Source organism: Camelus bactrianus, chromosome 17 (genome assembly GCF_048773025.1).
Source record: "Camelus bactrianus isolate YW-2024 breed Bactrian camel chromosome 17, ASM4877302v1, whole genome shotgun sequence".
Taxonomy (NCBI): domain Eukaryota; kingdom Metazoa; phylum Chordata; class Mammalia; order Artiodactyla; family Camelidae; genus Camelus; species Camelus bactrianus.
Genome location: NC_133555.1, coordinates 20,732,942 through 20,751,257, shown reverse-complemented (window position 1 = coordinate 20,751,257; position 18,316 = coordinate 20,732,942). Strand labels below are relative to the sequence as shown.

At 52.6% G+C, this 18,316-nt stretch overlaps 1 protein-coding gene across 1 annotated transcript in view; it reads right to left on the bottom strand.

The window, feature by feature from the left end:
• The window catches only part of LRIG1 (leucine rich repeats and immunoglobulin like domains 1), a 111,303-nt gene that overhangs the window by 8,700 nt on the left and 84,287 nt on the right, over positions 1-18,316 (bottom strand). Inside the window, exons 8-12 of the mRNA XM_045514415.2 lie at positions 17,873-18,016; positions 15,762-15,842; positions 10,205-10,276; positions 9,324-9,395; positions 5,403-5,566 (exon numbers count right to left, since the gene is read on the bottom strand). Coding sequence (XP_045370371.2) covers positions 5,403-5,566; positions 9,324-9,395; positions 10,205-10,276; positions 15,762-15,842; positions 17,873-18,016 — 533 coding nt within the window. The remainder of the gene's footprint in view (positions 1-5,402; positions 5,567-9,323; positions 9,396-10,204; positions 10,277-15,761; positions 15,843-17,872; positions 18,017-18,316) is intronic.

The window sequence follows — 18,316 nt, the reverse complement described above, 5'->3', positions numbered from 1 at the left end:
GAGTCACGTGCAAACAACGGGAGCGGGAGCGCAGGGAGAAGAAAAGGAACAGAGCATGTGAAGCAGTAATGGCCTCAACCTTCCCAAACTGGATGGAAAATTTACATCTACGCATCCAAGAAGCTCAATGAACTCCAAATAGAATAAACTCAAAAGATCTACACCGAAAGGCTTCATAGTCAAATTCTTTAAAGCCAAGAACAAAGAATCTTGAAAGCAGCAGCAGAACAGCAACTCATCACACACAAGGGATCTTCAACAACATTAACAGCTGATTTCTCTCCAGAAACCATGAAGTGAGAAGGCAGTAGGAAGAGATGTTCAAAGTCCTGAGAATAACTAAGAATTCTATACCCAGCAAATCTATTCTTCAGAAATGAAGGAGAAATTAAAACATTCTCAGATTTAAAAACAAAAACAAAAACCCTGAGAGAATTTATTGCTACCAGACTGCCCTACAAGAAATACCCAAGGGAATCCTTCAGGTTGAAAAGAAACGACACACCGTAATAACTCAAATCCAAAAAAGAAAAAAAAAAAAAAAAAGCTACATACAATCTCTGACCCTCAATTTTCTCATGTGTAAAATCAGAATGATGCCTAATAGGGATGTTGTAAGTATTAATATTAGTATTAAGTGAAATAATTCAGTACCGTGCTTTATCTTAGACCCTAGTTTGCAGGAAGAGCTCAATACATTTTTCCAATACTTAAATCTTAAAAAAACCCTCAAATCCACAGAAAGAGACAAAACACACCATTAAAGGCAACTACATGAGTAAGTATGTAAAGACAGTGTATTTTTTGTGTATTTTTTGTTTGTAACTCTTCTGTTCCTCTTCTCGGAAAATATCAACAAAATTGAAGAACCTGTAGTGACGCTAGTGGGGATGGTGGGAAAGGAGGACAGAAAACTCAACATACTAAAATGAAGAATCAAAGAGAGGACATGACTACCGACCGTACAGCAACAATCCAGGTTACAGGGAAGACTATGAACAACTGCATGCCAACAAATTAGATAAGCTACTTGAAATGCACAAACTATGAAAAAGACACAAACTACCAAAGCTGACTCAAGAAAAAATAGAAAATCTTAGTAGATGTAATAAGTAAAAATAGTTTCAAAATTTCCCAAGATTGCAAGGTTGTTTTAACATCCAGAAATGTCATACACCATATCAATAACATAAAGGGGGAAAAAAATCCATGATTCTTTTAACAGATGCAGAAAAAGCATCTGCCAAAATCCAACACCCTTTCTTAATTAGAAAAAATACTCAACAAATTAGACATACAAGGCAAATTCCTCAACTCAATAGAAGTCGTCATCTATGAAAAACCCACACTAACATCATACTCAATGGTGAAAGATTGAATGCTCTTCCCCTAAAATCGGGAAAACCACTAGGATGTCTGCCCTCATCACTTCTATTCAACACTTCTGGAGGCTCTGGCCAGAGCAATTAGATAAGAAAAATAAACAAAAACCACTGAGACTGGAAAGGAAGAAAACTGTATTTCTGCAAATGACATGATCATATATTTTAAAAAATCCTCAGGAATTCACTGAAAAGCTATTAGAACTAATAAATGATTTCAGCAGAGTTGCAGGATACAAAAATCAACATAAAATTCAATTGTATATCTATATACTAGCAATGAAAAATTTAAAAATTAAATATGAACTCCATCCAAAATAACACCAAAAAAGAAAAAAAGTAGGAATACATTTAACAAAAGACATGTGAGACCTGTACAATGAAAACTATAAACCTTCATTAAGAGAAACTGAAGAAGAGCTATAAAACCACGGAGAGACAGCACATGTTCACAGACTGGTGAGACTCAACATGACGACGGCAGGACTCCCCAGAGTCATCTAGAGGTTCACGGTAACCCCCCTAATCCCACCTGTGGTTACTGACAGGCTGGTCAACAAGTTTATGGAGACACGCAAGGGAACCAGAATAGTCAAAACACTCTCCCACAAGGAACTATATTCATTATCTTACGGCAAACCATCGTGGAAAGAATATGAAAAATAACGTGTATATAACTGAATCACTGTACTGTACACCAGAAACTCGTATCATTGTAAACCAACTACACTTCAATAAAAAAAAAAAAGTCTTCAACAAGAACAAAACTGGAGGAGTATATAAAAGCTGAAGTCGTGAAACTCTTAGAAGAAAACATGGGTGTAAATCTTCCCGACCTCATCTCTGGTAATTTCTTAGGTATGACATCAAAATTACAAATGAGAAAAAAAAAAAAAAGAAAAAGAAACTGGACCTAGAATTTAAAAACCGTTTGCTTCAAATGTCAATAAAATAAAATAATGGATAAAAAACTCCACAGATTGGTAGAAAATATCGGCAAACTTTATCTGCTGCCGATCTACTATCCGTAATATATAAAACACTCTTTTAACTCAACCATGAAAAGACTAATGGTCCAGTTATAACTCAGGCAGAGGATCTGAACAGTCATTTTTCAAAAGCAAATATACAGAGGCCCAATGAGCATATGAAAACATGCTCAAGGTCATTAGTCATTAGGGAAATGCAGTTCAAAACCACAGGGAGACTCCACATCCAACAGTGTGGGTAGAATTAGAAAGGCAGTGACAAGTGCGGACACGGATGGCTAGACACCGAGTTCCTCACACCGCGCTGGTGGGCATGTAAAACGGTGCGGCCACTCTGGAAGGCAGCAGGGCAGCTCCTCAAACACTTCAGCCAAGAGTTACCGTATGACCCAGCAACTCCATTCCTAGTGCACACCCAAGAGGTTACACACAAACTTGTACACAAACGTTCACAGGACATTATTTATAACTCAGGAGTGGAAACAACCTAAATGTCCATCATCTGACGAATGGCTCGATGTCTACCCATACAATGGAATATTTATTCAGCCATTTAAAAAAATAAGTACTATTACATGATAAAAAAAAAATTATACAAAGTGAACAAGGCTAGTCACAGGGACTGTCCTGTAGGATTCCACTTACATGACATGTGCAGAAGAGGTAACCAGACACGTAACATAGAGGAAAGGCTGCCAGGGAAGAACAGGGAGTGACTGCTAATGGCAATGGGGTTTCTTTCACGGGTGATGAAATGTTACACAGTCAGACAATAGTGAGGGTTACACAACTTTCAGTATTCTAAAAAACACTGACTTGCACACTTTAGAGGAATGAATTTTATGGTATGTAAATTACACTTCTCTTTTTTAAAACACCTTTATTGAGATGTAAGTTCCTTACAATACTATTCACCTATTTAAAATGTACAATTTCATGGCTTTTATTATATTCATAATTATGTGCAACCATCGTCACAGTCATTTTCAAGAACATTTTCATCACCTCAGAGAGAAACCGTACCTTTCAGCTGTCATCCCTTCTCCCTCCACCTCTCCCCAGGCGGAAGGAGTCTCCGTCCTACCCCTGTAGGCTTCCCTACTCTGGACATTTCATGTGCATGGAATCGTGTAACAGACACTCTTCTGTGACGACTTTCACTTAGCTTTGTATTTCAAGGTTCATCCATGCTGTACAATTGATTCCCTTTTATGACCTAGTAATTTTCAGTCCATTGTATGCCTGTACCAGATATTATTTATACATTTATCAACTGATGGGCATTTAAATCATTTCCACCTTAACGCCAGTATAATGAATGGTGCTATGAACATTCATGCACAAGTTTTTATGTGGACATAAGTTTTCGAATGCTTTGGGGATTTACCTAAGGGTAGTATTGCTGGGTCATACCGTCACTCTGGGCTTGTTTGAGATACTTCCAAACTCTTTTCCAAAGCAGCGACACACACCACGTTGCGTTCCCACCTGAAGTGTATGAGGGTTCAGATTTCTCTCCATCACACTTGTTGGTACCTGACTTTTTGATTCTGATTGTCCTAGTAGGTGTGAAGTGGTTCTGTTTCTATTTTACAAAAAAGCAGCAGTGGGAGAGCCCCCCAGAGCTTCAGACTCTCTTCTCCCGCAAGTGTTTCTGTGATACCTGTTAGTACTTGCTAACTGTTTGGGAGGGAGCCTGACTGACAATGTGCATGTGGGTCTGAGCAATGTGTCCTAGCTGCTGCGGTTCAGACTATGCCAGGGCCACAGGCAGGACGCTGGGTGCGGCGTGTCCCAAGTCCTGCCTTGGCTCACATCCAAAGGGAAAGCTCGTGCCCTGCGGCAGCTGAGTGGCAGGAAGGGGCCGAAGGCTCAACTTCAGGGAGCTCTACTGCAGCAGAACGGCCCGGGGCCAGGAACCCGAGGAACCACGGATGGCACAGCTATCCTGGGGGATGCGGGCTGTGGGCACAGTTCCCATGAGAAGAATAGTAAGAAAAAGCTCGGTACTTTTAAGGCTTCTTGCTGGACTGGATCAGGAGAAGGGAAGGCAAGCCTGCTCTCAGAAGTGGTGGTGGGCGGACACGTGGAAGAGGAGCCCTTGTGCCTGGACTTCGGCAGGCACACTGGCTACTGCTGTGCCCCAAAAGTAACAAGTGGATCACAGGGGGTTCCCCTACCCCAGGGGAGCTCCTGTTCGGGACATCACACCCAAGGCTTAGGGCAGACCAGGGGCACGAAAGGCAGCAGGACTCCCACCTGCCCAGCAGTTCCGGCCAGGACTAGGAATGCCCCCCTCGCTCCTGCTTAGAGCACAAACCAGCAACAACTCTAAATTGATCTCATTCTCTGAGCACATCTTACTGACCACGAAGCCGTGTGTCGTGCACGTCCGTGCCATGTGTGAGTGAGTGCCTGTGTGCGCGTGTGTCTGTGCTCAGCTGTTCACCATTTTCTGTGCTCTTTGCAACTGAAGTTGGATCCCGACCACCCCTGGTCAAAAACACGGCAAGCACCACATTCCAACAATCAGAAGAAAAAAAAAAGAATTTAAAGCTGTAAGTGCAGATTCCAGGGCTTTGAAGACACAGCAAGAGTGCAAGTCAACACGAAGGAATTCTTTTACTATAGTAACTGTTCTCCCGAGACTCGTGCTTTCCTGCATTTAACCTTTCATTCTTGGGGATGGAAAGAAACACACATTAAAGGCCCGGCCTCATACGCTGAGTAAATTCACAGCTCAACCCGGGCACCAGCGCCGTCTTGAAACAACACAACTATCTCCCTGTAACTGAACCAACTCAGGCTCCCCCCTGATTAAACGCACGCACTCCACAAACCACATAATGAGGCAACGGCACAGTAAATACTCCGTGTGGTTTCACTGGGAAATAAATTGCATCCAGCGGCTGATTGGTAACCATGGGTTGGGGTTGACTCTGATCACAGGAATCACTCCCATAACGAAGAGCTCCTCCTGGCCTCCTTGCCCTTGGTGAAAAAAAGTTAGAAATCACAACGACCGTCTTACCGCACACGAAACTGTCTGGTGGCACAGAGAAGATGCTCTGGCCCTTCAGCGACTCTGGGTGGGCGCAGGTGGCCGTCACGAAGCCCTGCAGCATCCTGCCCAGCAGCCACGGGGGCAGCCACTTCAGCTGGCAGTCACACAGGAAGCTATCACTGCTGATGTGGCTGAAAGCAAAACAGAAGGGGTGCGTGAGGCATGACCACAAAGAAGGGATATTTCCCCCTGCAGGGTCCGGAGTGATCCATCGCTTTCGACCGGCTTCTGTCGTGAACGTCAGCAAGCTCGAAGGGGAGATGATTTTTGTCCCGGTTCCTCCCTGGGGACCAAGAGGAGTACGTACAATCTACCTGGAGGCTGTGATGACAGGCAGCTCTGGCCCAGCAGGTCAGGGTCTGCATGTCTAACGAGCCACCACACCTCAAGTAGCCACAACCCAGGGTTCGCACACGCGCTCAGCCAGCCGCTGCTCTCACGGGCCCCAGACGTCGTCTTCCGGCCTCTGACCCCGCCACACATGAGGAGCACCCACCACTTCCCATCCTCCTGATATACGCTTGGAGCTTCTCCGCTCAGACTCTGGTCTAAATTCTGAAACGAGTCCTGAGAAGGGCTCTTTTTCCCCATGGCTGTCATACTTCCATTTGGCAAAGCTTTGTGTTTTCTTACTTCCAGATGTAAGCTCGCCCGCGTGCGTGCGTGCATGCGCGTGTGTATCCCTGTCTGTCCACACCAGCACTGCTCACAAGGCCCGCAGAATCCGGCCCTGCTCCCTAAATAGTGCTCGTTAGTTAATTGCCGCTGCCCAGGGAGCATGAGAACGCACAACTTGGGTTCTGGGAGGCTCCAACCAAAACAGAGGATATTTTCTTTTTCATTTCTCAACAACTGAGGATAAGCTTTTTCAACAGAAATCGGAATCGCCATCTCAGCGGACATTCCTTCCCGAGGAGTCACTCGAAGATAAGTCAGCCGAGGAGCACAGCGGCCCTGTTCCTGGAAGACCTCCGGCCGGGGGCTGCAGAAGGGAGGGCAGCCCGCGACGAGGATGGAGACGGAGACAGGAGTCACTGCATGGGCTTCCCTGGAATAAACTGTCTCTGGTACGTGGGGATAAAGCGGGGCGCTGGGATGCTTAGAAATTCCACAAAGTTCCCGCGGGCTGATGCTATAGCAACAGCTCCTCCACCCACCACCTTCCTCAGGCCCGTGTCCTGTTTTCTTCTCTCATGCTCTGGCCTTCGTCTACTGAGTACAGAACCCGTCGAACTGGTCCCGGGCCAGGCCATGCACTGGACGGCACAGGCCCCGCAGCTGACGAACTTACATACACGATCTGCTCTTCCCTCCTGTTTCTCACCGTTCCCAGATGGGCGGGGCATTTTCATCCATTAAAATCATTGTGGAAAGTGCTTTCTCAAAGACTGAATAACTGAGCTCAGAGCCATTATAACTGGGATGCTTGCCCACATGAGACCTTAAAATCAGCGCTAGGTTTTGCATTTTTATTTGATGGGCTGGTAGGTCTGTCCTTAGAGACGTGGGACGCTGTTCTGCTGAGGAGTCACTGGAGGAGGCGGAGGCGGGGGGATGAAACACCCGCGTCCCACGCAGCACGTGCAGAGCTTCCCAGACAGGCTGTGGGTGGCGCTGGGAAGGGTGCCCGAGTGAAGAGAGGAAAGGGCCTCTCCCACTGTCAGAAGCACCTACAGCTTCCCAGCAAGGGGGCAGCTGATGCGCCTGCCTGTTTCTGCAGGAAGGCCTGGGCACTGCACCTCCAAGCCCAGCAGGTGACGCTGGGCCATCCCGTGAGACTTCAGGCACTTCTGCTGGGGACAGGGACATATTTCCTTTGAACCACAGAACAAACTGGGGAAAACAAATCTGACATTTATCCATGACCAGTAGTGTGCACGGAAAGGGTTAAGCTTCATATCACACATTCAGGGTATGTGCGGGGCCGAGCTCCCTGGAGAACCTCCAACCTCCTACCTGAAACTCCTCCAACAGAGGGGTCCCGACCTCAGAAGGCAGTGGGTACTTGAGGGGAAGAGGCTGTCCTAAAGAATGAGTTAGGATTATCCGGAGAGAAACGGAGGCAAACAGTGAGGGCCCTGACCTCCCCTCCACACACACGTTCCCTCCAAGACCAGGGCCAGCTGGAATGACTCGACGGGGGTCTGGCGGTGACCCCAAGGCCCTGCAGACTCCTGCTGCTCTTCCAACTAGAAGTGCAGCCTTGTCAACTGCTAACAGAACGGCCGTCCGGGCAGCCGCCTCCAGCCATCCCAGCACCACTGGCTTCCATTGTGCATTTTTTATGGTTCCAACTCCAAGTGTGTTTCTAATCATCGCTCGTGGAAATTTACCCAGAGGATGACTAAGTGCCCAGCACAACCTGCCTTGATCTGATGGGGGAAGAAAATGACCAAGTGGGATTAACCATTTCTCCCATCAGAGGGCTGGGCCCAGGGCCCGCCACAGCTGGGCACATGCAGCGACTGATGGGAAGCCCAGGCAGGGGGGCCAAGGCTGAGTCCTCAGAACCACGCAGAAGCCTGGGGGAGAGGGGGGTGCCAGGCACCTGGAAGGGTCCAGTTATTCTCAATTAGAAAACCGCCTCAGGAAACCTGAGTTTATTGGAGGCAAAAAGGAAAATCGCTCCCTGTCCTGCCCTCTTTCTCTCAAAATACCCTCTTCCCTTTAATCAGATCCAACACTGTATTTGGGAAGTTTCAAAAACGGAAACACTGAAAGAAACGCACAGTGAACACTCACGGACTCACCACTTAGATTGTACAATGAACGCATTGCGATACCTGCTTTATCACACATCTATCCGTGGAGCAATCCTTCCACAAACTCCCATCCTGAGATCACAAGCCTTCTGAGAAAGAACTGATCAACTCGATAGACTCGAATCTCACAGCACACTGAGCGGCGCACGGCGGGGCCCAGGCCGCCTCCCCTCCACTCCTGCACTCACCCAGAGGACCGTCCCCCGGGGCCTCTTCCTGCTGTGGTTTCCAGCTGCGGGGACTCTGCCTCCCTGTCTCCCCATTCCTACCCTTCCCGCCCCTGTCAAGGAGTGGCCTCGGGAACAAGGACGAGGTCAGGGTGCAGAGATGACAGCCACTGGCACCTGCCATCTTGCCAGAGCTTTAAGAATCCAAACCCAAAGGCTGCAGCATCACATTACCAGACACGGAGGAGAAGGAAACTTGGGTGTGGCTGCCTGAAGACTCAGACGGGCTCCTCTGCTAGAGCCAGGACACAGGTAAGCTGTCTAACCCATGAACCCGTGGGCCTGCGGGGCAAGTCCGCAGGGCAGCACTGCGGCCTCGGAACCCCCCGGGGGGCCCTGGACACAGACATGGGCTGGGCGCCGCCTCGCTGCCCCACAGTTCGGGTGAGCATCCCATGGATAGCTCTGCCCCGGCCACAGCCCACCCAGCTCTTTAATACAGACCCTTCATTGTGGGCACCCCCAAAAGATGAAAACTTGTCCCTGACGTACTTAAAGGGCTGATTATCCATTTTACAGGAGAGTTTATTAGCAGTTAGTGAACCATAGCCTGCAGGCCCCCTACCTGTTTTTGTAACAGGAATTTACTGGCCCAAACCCACACCCTGTCGTCTGTGCGTTGTTTATGGCTGCTCTCTGCTACAAGACTCAAGTCGTCCTGGCAGAGGCTCGCCCTGCGGCCCACGAAGCTGAAAATATTCACTGTAGTCCTGGAAGAGAAAGTGCGCTGACCCCGATCCAAAATCTGCCCCCTACAGAGCAGGCTGAGACCATCTAACTTACACAGCAATAAACGATCACAGCAGTCCTGTGAAAGGGGGCAAGACGCAACGAAGGCACCTCTTACTCTGAAATTCGCTCTTCTTGTTAACCAGGGCCACGGAACCCCAGGTACTTACAGCTCTTTAAGATTCTTCATCTTCACAAAGGCATCAAACTGGACAGATCTGATCGCATTCTGTCCAAGGTTTCTGAAAAAGAACACTCTCCGTCAGGCAGAGAAGCTGCAGTGCTCCTTCAAGTCAGCCACGTGTTTGCAGCAAGATGCTCAGGGATTTTGCCCGACAGCCCTGGTTCTGCCGATGAACCACAGGTACTAGCCGGACACCCGTGTCCTAAGTCCTCCGCGGGTGGCTCTTACTTCACCCACAGCGACACGGGCACTCGGAATTACTCTGGACCCACGCCAGCCTTTAGGGGAGCATCAGCGCTCAGTCGAGGCCCGCTCAGCGAGTCAACAGGCAAAAAGCATTCCCAACAGAATTGCGGTTGCACTTGATTCACAGACAAACTAGGAGTCAAGCACGACAGGCGGCCCCTCAGAGGTGACAGCACGAGCTTCTCCGGGCCGGTTTCCCCTCCCTTCCCCCCGGGCTCTCGGCGGCGAGCACAGGACGGAATGCCCAGCGACGCCCAGGGTGGACTCAGCGCTGCGGGGCTGCTTTAGGGCGGCACCGGCCTGAGGAAGGGCACAGCGACCTCGTGGAAGTGTCGGGGGGCAGGGCCCGAGCAGGGGCGGGCGGCGGTGAGGCTGGGCGGGGGGACGCAGTGGGGCACATCTGAACACCCAGTGGACATACGTTCTGAAACCGTTCCTGGCATATAATAGGGCACCACGAAGGCCAGAGATGAAGCTGACTTATAATGAGCAGGAAGCAGCTGGCATTTCCAAATAGCCTGTTTCTCGCTTTACAAAGATGCGATTAAATTGCTAGCAGACTTCCCCGGCAGCCGCACTTGGCAGGCCCGCGGGTCAGGGAAGGTCTGGCAAGATACTCACAGGTGCTCCAGGCCTTCCAGCCCCGAGAACGCTCGCTTAGCCACGGACTTGATCTTGTTTCCAAACAGAGTTCTGCAGTTTCCAAACAGCCAGGAACAGAGGTGAGGCGGCCGCGGGAGGGAGAGCAGCAGACAAGGGAGGGTGGGGAGACAGAAGACACAATTAGGGTGGTGCTATCTGGTAAGTCTGTCCGCAGAGAGGCAGGTGGAAATCTGACCTGCGCTGAGATTACATGTCTGAAGCAGGTGGGCCCTCCCCCTTCTGAAATAAAATACTTTTATCTTCATTAGAATTTAACAGTGATGACAGGTAGGAATTGCACGCATCGTCTCGCCTAGCAAGGCCCCTTGTGGTGTTAAGTGGGAATCACCCGGTCCAGCCCGGGCAGTCTCTCTCCAGGGACCACCCACGGGTGAGGGTGAAGTATGGCCCTGGTCTCGTGGATCAGGGGGTGAACTCATCACTGCTTTAGGGAGCGGAAGTTGGGTCTAGAGAGCAAGCTCTTGGGACTGAAAACTACCACCCACTTCTAAAAACTGCATTCTGGGAAAAAGGAACCCAAAGGAGTCAAGAGAAAGGACAGCATGCAACCATGGAGAAGGCCCCCAGCTCTCTGCACCCTCAGTGCACATGGGCTGCGTGAGCTGCATCCCTGCCTACGGGAAGGCCCCTCAGCTGTTTAGTAAGAGCCCAGATTTTATATGATGCCAATGGCCCAGGGTTCGTTAAATCCATCCCACATAGACAAGTCCTCAAAGCTCAACCTCCAAGGCTATACAAGGCCTGGACCTGGACCATCTGCTTGTGAGAAGGGGTCCTGTCTCCACGCAACTCCGACCACAGTCTTGGCAGTGACTGCCAAGAGTTTTCTCAGAAACCAAAGACTGGCCCCTGCGTTGTACGCGTCGAAGGGACGACGGCCTCTTCCACGGGCTGTGTCATCCAAAGGAAAGAAGGGCAGTGTCTGGACGTGGGGTGGGGGTGGCCCCTAAGCGCCTGGACCCTGGGGATAAAAAGCATCGTGGTTTCAGTTTCCCTTCCCCCTTATCGGGTGCTTCCATGGGAGCCCGGGAAACTGCCAGCCAACAGCTGACGTCAGGCTGACGGGGCGGGGGCTCTCTGTGTGTCCACCAGGGTTCTCTGATGGGCAGGTGAGGAACAACATGGGCTGCTGGGAGTCAGCTCCTGGGACATCTCAGAACCGCTGGTCTGGGCTAGGGACGCTGAGGAAACAAGTGCAGGTGGTTAGGGCAGAAAGCCTTCAAGGAAGCCCCGCCGGCTAAGCCCCTCACCAGGAGTGGGGACTCCTTGTCTAGATCACACTGAGGATCAGGGGAAAGATCTCGACTAAAGGCCAGCTCTACCTTCAGACCTGCGTGTGGGGACCCACGAGGGGAAACGGCAGGCACCAACCCTTCCCTGGAAAGAGGGAAGAAAGACAAAGGTGGCACGACGGCCTGGCACTGCACACGTGGGCAAGTACCAGAAGGCCGCCTCCAGGGAGATGGGTGCACACGTGCAGAGGACCTAGCCTGCGCCCGGAGACCCGGGGGACCACCTGCTCCCCACACAGCTGCACCCCAGGCTGCCTCAACCCCCCTGCGTCCCGACAGGCTTCTTCTCCAGGTCCTGGGCTGACGTGGCCCCACCAGGAACTCTGGTCTCGGCCCTTAGACAAAGCCAGCTCTGTCCCCAGCCTCTGTAGGGGAAAGGCGCACAAACATCAAACACCTCTTAGCCTTTTCCCCTCCTCGGAGGCCGCCTGCGCGGATGTGAAAACAACCTCGTCCTGAGAGAGTTTCTACAATCACTCAGTCTGAGGCTTTTATTCTAAAACAAATAAGCCAAACACCCAGGAACCCGGTGGCTGCGCTACCTCGGCCCCCATCCCCGAGCGCGCCCAGCCAGCACTGCCCATGGGGCACTGAACCCCACCCTAAGCACGCGGCCAGCCTCCCACTTACTCACCGCCCCCCCCAGGCTCCAGGTCCCAGGAAAACGTATTGAACTGTTTAGTGGAGTCTTCTGTCTACGAGATTCAGGAAAAAAGCTGTGCTTTATTTCACCCATTAAATATTAGTCACACTGACCTCTTTTACAAGGAGGGCAAGCTGTTACTCCTAATGGTGACAATCGCAATAAAACAAATTCCCAAGTTCTCAATTGTGCAGGGACTAATCATCTGGCTGCTGGATTAAACTAGGTCCTCACATCCCCCAGCAGACGTCTGGGGGCGGGGGCAGGGCTGGGCTAGCCGACTGTGACGGTTCCAATCAGAGGCCACTGTGTGGCGAGAGGAGGGCGGGGCCCAAGGACCAGGAGGACACTCCTGCCGCCCCACGCGCTGGGGGCTCCTGGGACAAGGCTGCATCTGACCCAGGGCTCCCAGAGCAGGGCCCCACATCACCCACATGAAGCAGACACCCTGGGAAGCATCTGTCAGGTCCTCTCCCTCATCCCCAGCCAACCCGGCCAAGGGCCTTCTGGCTCTCACTAAAGCAGCCCTGCAGACCCTGACCAGGAGTGACCGTGACCTGTGCACCCCGCCTCCAGCCATGAGCTGTGTCACTCAGCCCCTGCCCCCAGGGATGCAGGGAGAGAGCTGGAACCGCGGGGACACACCTGCATCCCCGCCGTACACAAGTGACTGACGCTCCTCTCTGCAGCTGCCCTGTGCTCAGAAAGTCTCCCTTCCCTCCTCACACGCTATGACGCATGGTGGGCCCCCAGCAGGTGCTCCATGAACATTCTGGAAGGGGCTGTCGGGTAGGAGGGTGATAATGCCTTGCCAGCAAGCTCTGGGTTGAAGAACTAATCCAGAATGGCTGTGTCTAGCAGCAGGACACATGAGGGCTGGGCGCTCTTCACAGAATGAAGCCTTCCATGGCTCTGCTGCTCACTTGTCCCTTTCCTGGGAAATGTTACAATTTCGGGCTGGCCTCAGGCACGGCAGGCCAGAGAGTGTCTCCACCTTCTCCTTCGAAGGAAGAGGCCTGGCCTCCACCTGTCAGGTGCTGCCATGGCCAACCCAGCCAGTCCAGGGGATTCAGAGCCCTGACAGCAGCCTCGTGGGATGAAGGCATTCGTGGGATCTGGCAGCTCTGGGGGGGCAGCTTCCTCCACTCAGACACCCCCCACATCTAATGGATCCAACAGACTCGCCACCAGGCCGCTCCAACAGGGCAGGTGATGCAGTGTCAGCACCATGTCCAGGCAGTGACGCCGTGCCAGGCAGTGCTGTGCCAAGACCAAAGCCTTCCTCCATTCAGCGAATGTTGACTCAACACAATGAGCAATTAGGAAGGTGGGTCCAGGCCCAACAGAGGTTGGGGGGGACCAGCCACCCCTCACAAGGCAGGAAGGGCCTCCACATGCCGCTCACAGTGGTTTTTACCCAGAGCTGTGTACCAGCTTCACAGGAAAGCATTTGCTTTCCTTCTTCCCTTTCAACATAGAAGATTTCATCCACCGTCACAAGCGGACAGAAGAGTGTCGTGCACCCCATGTGCCTGTCACACGGCTGCACCCGTCGTCGAATTGGCCAGACCTGCTTCATCTGTACCCGCTTTCCGTCCCCACCCGGCTGGACCACTGGGAATCAGCAGCACACAGCTTTCTTCTTTTACCCAAGGAGATTCTTTGTTTTCTCTTGCAATGTAACCACGGTACCATCCCACCTAAGTAACTGTATCTTTAATCATATTAAGGAATGACCATTACTGTCCCAATTTCCCCCAGTTGTGTGCATCTGGTTTTTTCAAAAGCATACAAAAGCCGCCAGCCCCAAGCTTCTGATCAGAATCCACCTCTCCAGGGGCCAGGCTGTGTTATGCAACCTGGGTGGGAGGAGACTGGACGTCACAGGTCAAGGTTCACCCACTGCTCCCAGGGAGCCCATGGCAAACAGCCCAGCACAAGCAAGGAACACGACGCTCTTGCCACCTTGCCGGGACCTGACGTGGAACGGCCGGACGTGGTCCAGCAGGTCAGAATAGGAGAAAACACTGAGGGGAGAGAAACAGGCAACAGGAAGGCGGCTCTAGGCTATGGACTCTGCAGCTTTATGCAGAACCAGGCGCCCTGGTGCCCACGGGGGTCTCACCTCCCCCCCATGGCAGGGCTGAGCCTCCTGGAAGCCACGACACCCAGAAATGGCTCCAGGTTCCACCAGAAGGACATGTCTGTGAAGGACTGGATGGCATTGTCCACTGTCCCCACCACAGCCATCCATTAGTCACAAAGAGGCAGAGGCCAGGCAGGCACGCAGAGTGAGGCCTGTGCCTCATGGCCATCCAGGTGCCCACCGCCCCCTCCCCACAGCAGCCGCACCCTGAGCGCAGGCTCCCTTGATCCAAGACACCCCCGTCTGCTGTCCTGGCTCTTCCCAAGCTGGCTGGGAAAAGGGCCCAGGAGGTGGGGGAGGAGGCAGCATTTTTTTTTTAGGGGTGAAAAGACTGACAGGCCTTCCTGACCCACCCACAGCACACAGGGTGCTCGGGAAGAGATGGGGTCCTCCGAGAGCCAAAACGGTTTTCGCTTACTTGGAACTCTCAGAAGGATCAGAGGTGTGAAAAACCCCACTTTTCAAAACAAATTAGGAACATTAACTCCACAGAAAGACCCTCCCACCACAGACTGTCCTGGAGCCTCGCCTCCCACGGCTGCTTTCCAAATATTTACTTTACGCTTGTGCTCCGCCTGGCTCACTGTCACCGAAACAGGCCGGGGAAGATGGAGGGGTGACTGTCTCCTGTCTTGTCCTCCTCCAAACCTGCCCCGAGTCATCATCGCTCCCATCCCCACTCCTGGATGCTCTTGGGGCGGCAGTACAGAAAGTGCTGGTAAGAGGCACAAAGAAGGGAGGACGAGGGACGCACGACGCGGGCTTCGGAGCCACACAGGCGACTCCTGGCCCTGCCGCCTACCAGCTGTGTGATCTCGGGCAAAGCTCCTTCACCTCTCTTTCCTCAACTACAAGAAGGTTGCATAACACAGCCTGGCCTCCTGAGATAGTTAGATATAACACACACACACACACAAAGCGCGCGCGCGTGCGCCTCGCGAAATAACTACTGAATTCTAGAAGCTTAAAAAAAAAACCCCAAACACCGGAAACCTTGAATAAAAAAGAGCCACTGCACCACCCCCGGTAATAACTGTTTCCGTTTAAGATTATGACTGACAACAAAAATCCTGCCTGAAGACTCAAAACTGTTGAGAGTTGCTTGGTTTTAGACGTTTAGGATTTCTAGAAATTGAGTGAGAGGGCAAGACTCCTTTGAGCAAAGAACAAGAAAAAACTTTGGCCGTTTTTGCCTCAGTCCAGAGCGCAGCGGGAGAGCAGCCCCCACAGCCCCCACACCGGCTCTCTGGCCACAAAGACACCGACGCCCAGGGCAGCGAGGAGACCGCGGGCCCGAGAGGTCGCCATGTCTCCTGCCCTGAGTCGGGCTTTTCTTCCCAAACAAGAGAAGATGAGCGTGCAAGGGCTCCCCCGGGCGGGCACACGGCAAGGAGGTGTGGGGGCCAGGGAGCCGGCCCCGCGCCCGATACTCACAGCTTACTGAGACCGTCAAGCCCTGTGAACGCGCCACTCGTGTCCTCGATCGTGCCGGAAATCTCGTTGTGGTCCAGATCCCTGCGGAGGAGACAGAAAGCTCACCATCCGGTCTGCAGTGGGAGAACAGACTCCCACCCAGGCGGCCGCCTGACACTCGCACCGTCCTGGGGTGTGCTAGGTGCACAGACGGAATGTCTGGTGAAGATGAGAGGCGTGACCACTGAGCCACCCTGCCCCGCGGCCTGCCTCTCTCAGCCCCTCAACAGACCTGACACACGCCTCAGACAACAGCATCCTGACTCCATCTGCTGCGCCCCTGTTGGCTAAGGCCAGCCCCAGGGGAAGGGGCACAGAGGGCGGGCACAGAGGGCAGGCACGGAGGGAAGTCTGCTTGGAATTCTGTCCCCAAAGAGTGGACTTCTGGCCACAGCTCTGAGAGTGAGCCTGAAAGGTGCCCTGCGGCTCCCATGTGCCTTCATAGCAACCAGGGTCCCTTTCCTGGACTTGATCGAGAAACCGCAGAAGGCATATGGAGGAAACGGTGAGGGAACAAAGAGGCACGGGCACGGGGCCCTCCCTGGGGCCACCACCATGCTGGCAAGTGGGTTTGGAGCCCGGAGCCCCCGTCTCCCCCTGGGGCCTGCACAGGTGCTGACTCCCAGCCAGGGACATCTGGGTGCTGAGTCAGACTTGCGACTCGCCTGCCAGGATGGGAAGATGAGGCCAACTTTTCAGCCCAGTCTCCTCCAACAATGCACATCACAAGGCCGATGACTCAGCTTCTGCCCTGGGGTTTCCAAGGGCAGGTCACAGCGCCAGGGGAGACGTCCCACCTGGCGACCAGGGCCCCCGGCTGCCCCGGCTTGGCCCTCTCCAACTTTCCACAAGGTCTCCTACACCTTCCTCTCCTAAGCCCTGCCAGGCACAGGCCAAGAACAGAAAGGGATGCTGTTCTTGGCAGCAGGGAGGGGAGCTCTGACTGCAAAGTGAAACACTCGCTCTGACCTTTATTTTACAGCAGGAAGCTCCGAGAGCCGAGATCCTGGGGCTGGAAGGGACTTTTCCTTTCAGTGGGTCCCTCCCTATTATCTTTGTGCTGAAAAACCCAGGACATGGGGCTGTGCTTTGTGTGCCTGCCCCCTGCTCCTCGCCTTGGCTGCCAGAGTTTTTCTCTCTTCTCTGGCTCGCTCGGTCTGAATGTTCCTGGCCTTGTTCTTCGGCACTGCGAGGGCTCGGAGGCCGACCTCAGCTTGAATAGCCTGGCGTCAGGCCCTTTCACACCGCCCCCCACCAGCAACGGCCCGGCATTCAAGCCTCCCCTGCCCTCCCTGCCAGGTGCAAGTGCAAAGGCCTTCCTTCCCATCGCACACGAACGGGCCGCGTTTCCTGCAGGGGGCGCGCCTGGGAGGGAGGCCTCGGAACCCACAGCCACTGCCCGTCGAAATCCAGACGCCCTTCTGTTCTTGCTGCCTGAAAGTTCTCAGAACCCAACAACTGAAAAACTATAACCCCAATAAAGCCCCCTGCAGCAACTTCTGACAACTTCTTCCACATTGTTGGGAACTTAGATGGAGACGACATGATTTTGTCAAAGTGACCCTAAAGAGGCTCAAGGCGGGACAGGATTCGCTCACCACCTCTCTGGGAGACGGGCGTCCTGCACACGGAAGAAGCTGCAATGCCAGCCCGAGACACGCGCCTCAGCACTGACCTGGCTCAGGTAAAAACACTCAGGACTTCAACACAGACGCCACCCGGGAAGGCGCAGGATGGAAAGATGGCCCACTGGCACCCATGCTGGGAGTGGCTGCGCACAGCCTGGGACGCCTTCCTTGCAGGACCCCGCGCCCCGCCAGGTGCAACTGCGACACTTGGGGACAACAAGATTTCTGAATCATCATCATGTCAGGCACCACCCTGGGGAGCGTGACCTTTTTCGGCTCAACCAGCTCTTTTTTGATGTACTACATGAAAGTCTGAGACTCTGCACACACCACAGGGTCAGCTTTGGCCTCAATTCTGACTCAAAACCAGTGAGAAGAGAATTTGGCGGAGCCGCCGGTTTGCTCTGTTCTGCTCTCCCATCAACCCAACGCTGAAGGACGTACAAGACACGCAGGCTCTTGAGTCCCCGGAAGGCGCCTTCCGCAATGTGACTGATGGAGTTGTGGCTGAGGCGCAGGATGCTCAAGCTGCTCAGGTCGGCCAGGCTCTCCTCGTCCAACCGGGTCAGATTATTGAAGGATAGAATCCTGAGAAAGGGAAGGGGAAAGCAAACGTGACCACTGGGTCACATGGTCGCCCTCTCTCTTCTCCTGAATGTGGAATCACGGCTGGCCAGTAATCTGGGTCAGACTGAGAAGGGTCAGGCCCACAAGAATCCTGAGGGCAAAAAGATCTCACAGCCAGAAACCCACTGGGGCCGAAACCCATACAGTTTGACTCCCGGAAGGAGGTCTGTAAACTGTGAGGACTACACAAGGTCACACAACAAAGACCCACAAAGTTCCATCCCCTTCATGCTCCTGGTGTCCATGGCTGGTCCTGACTGA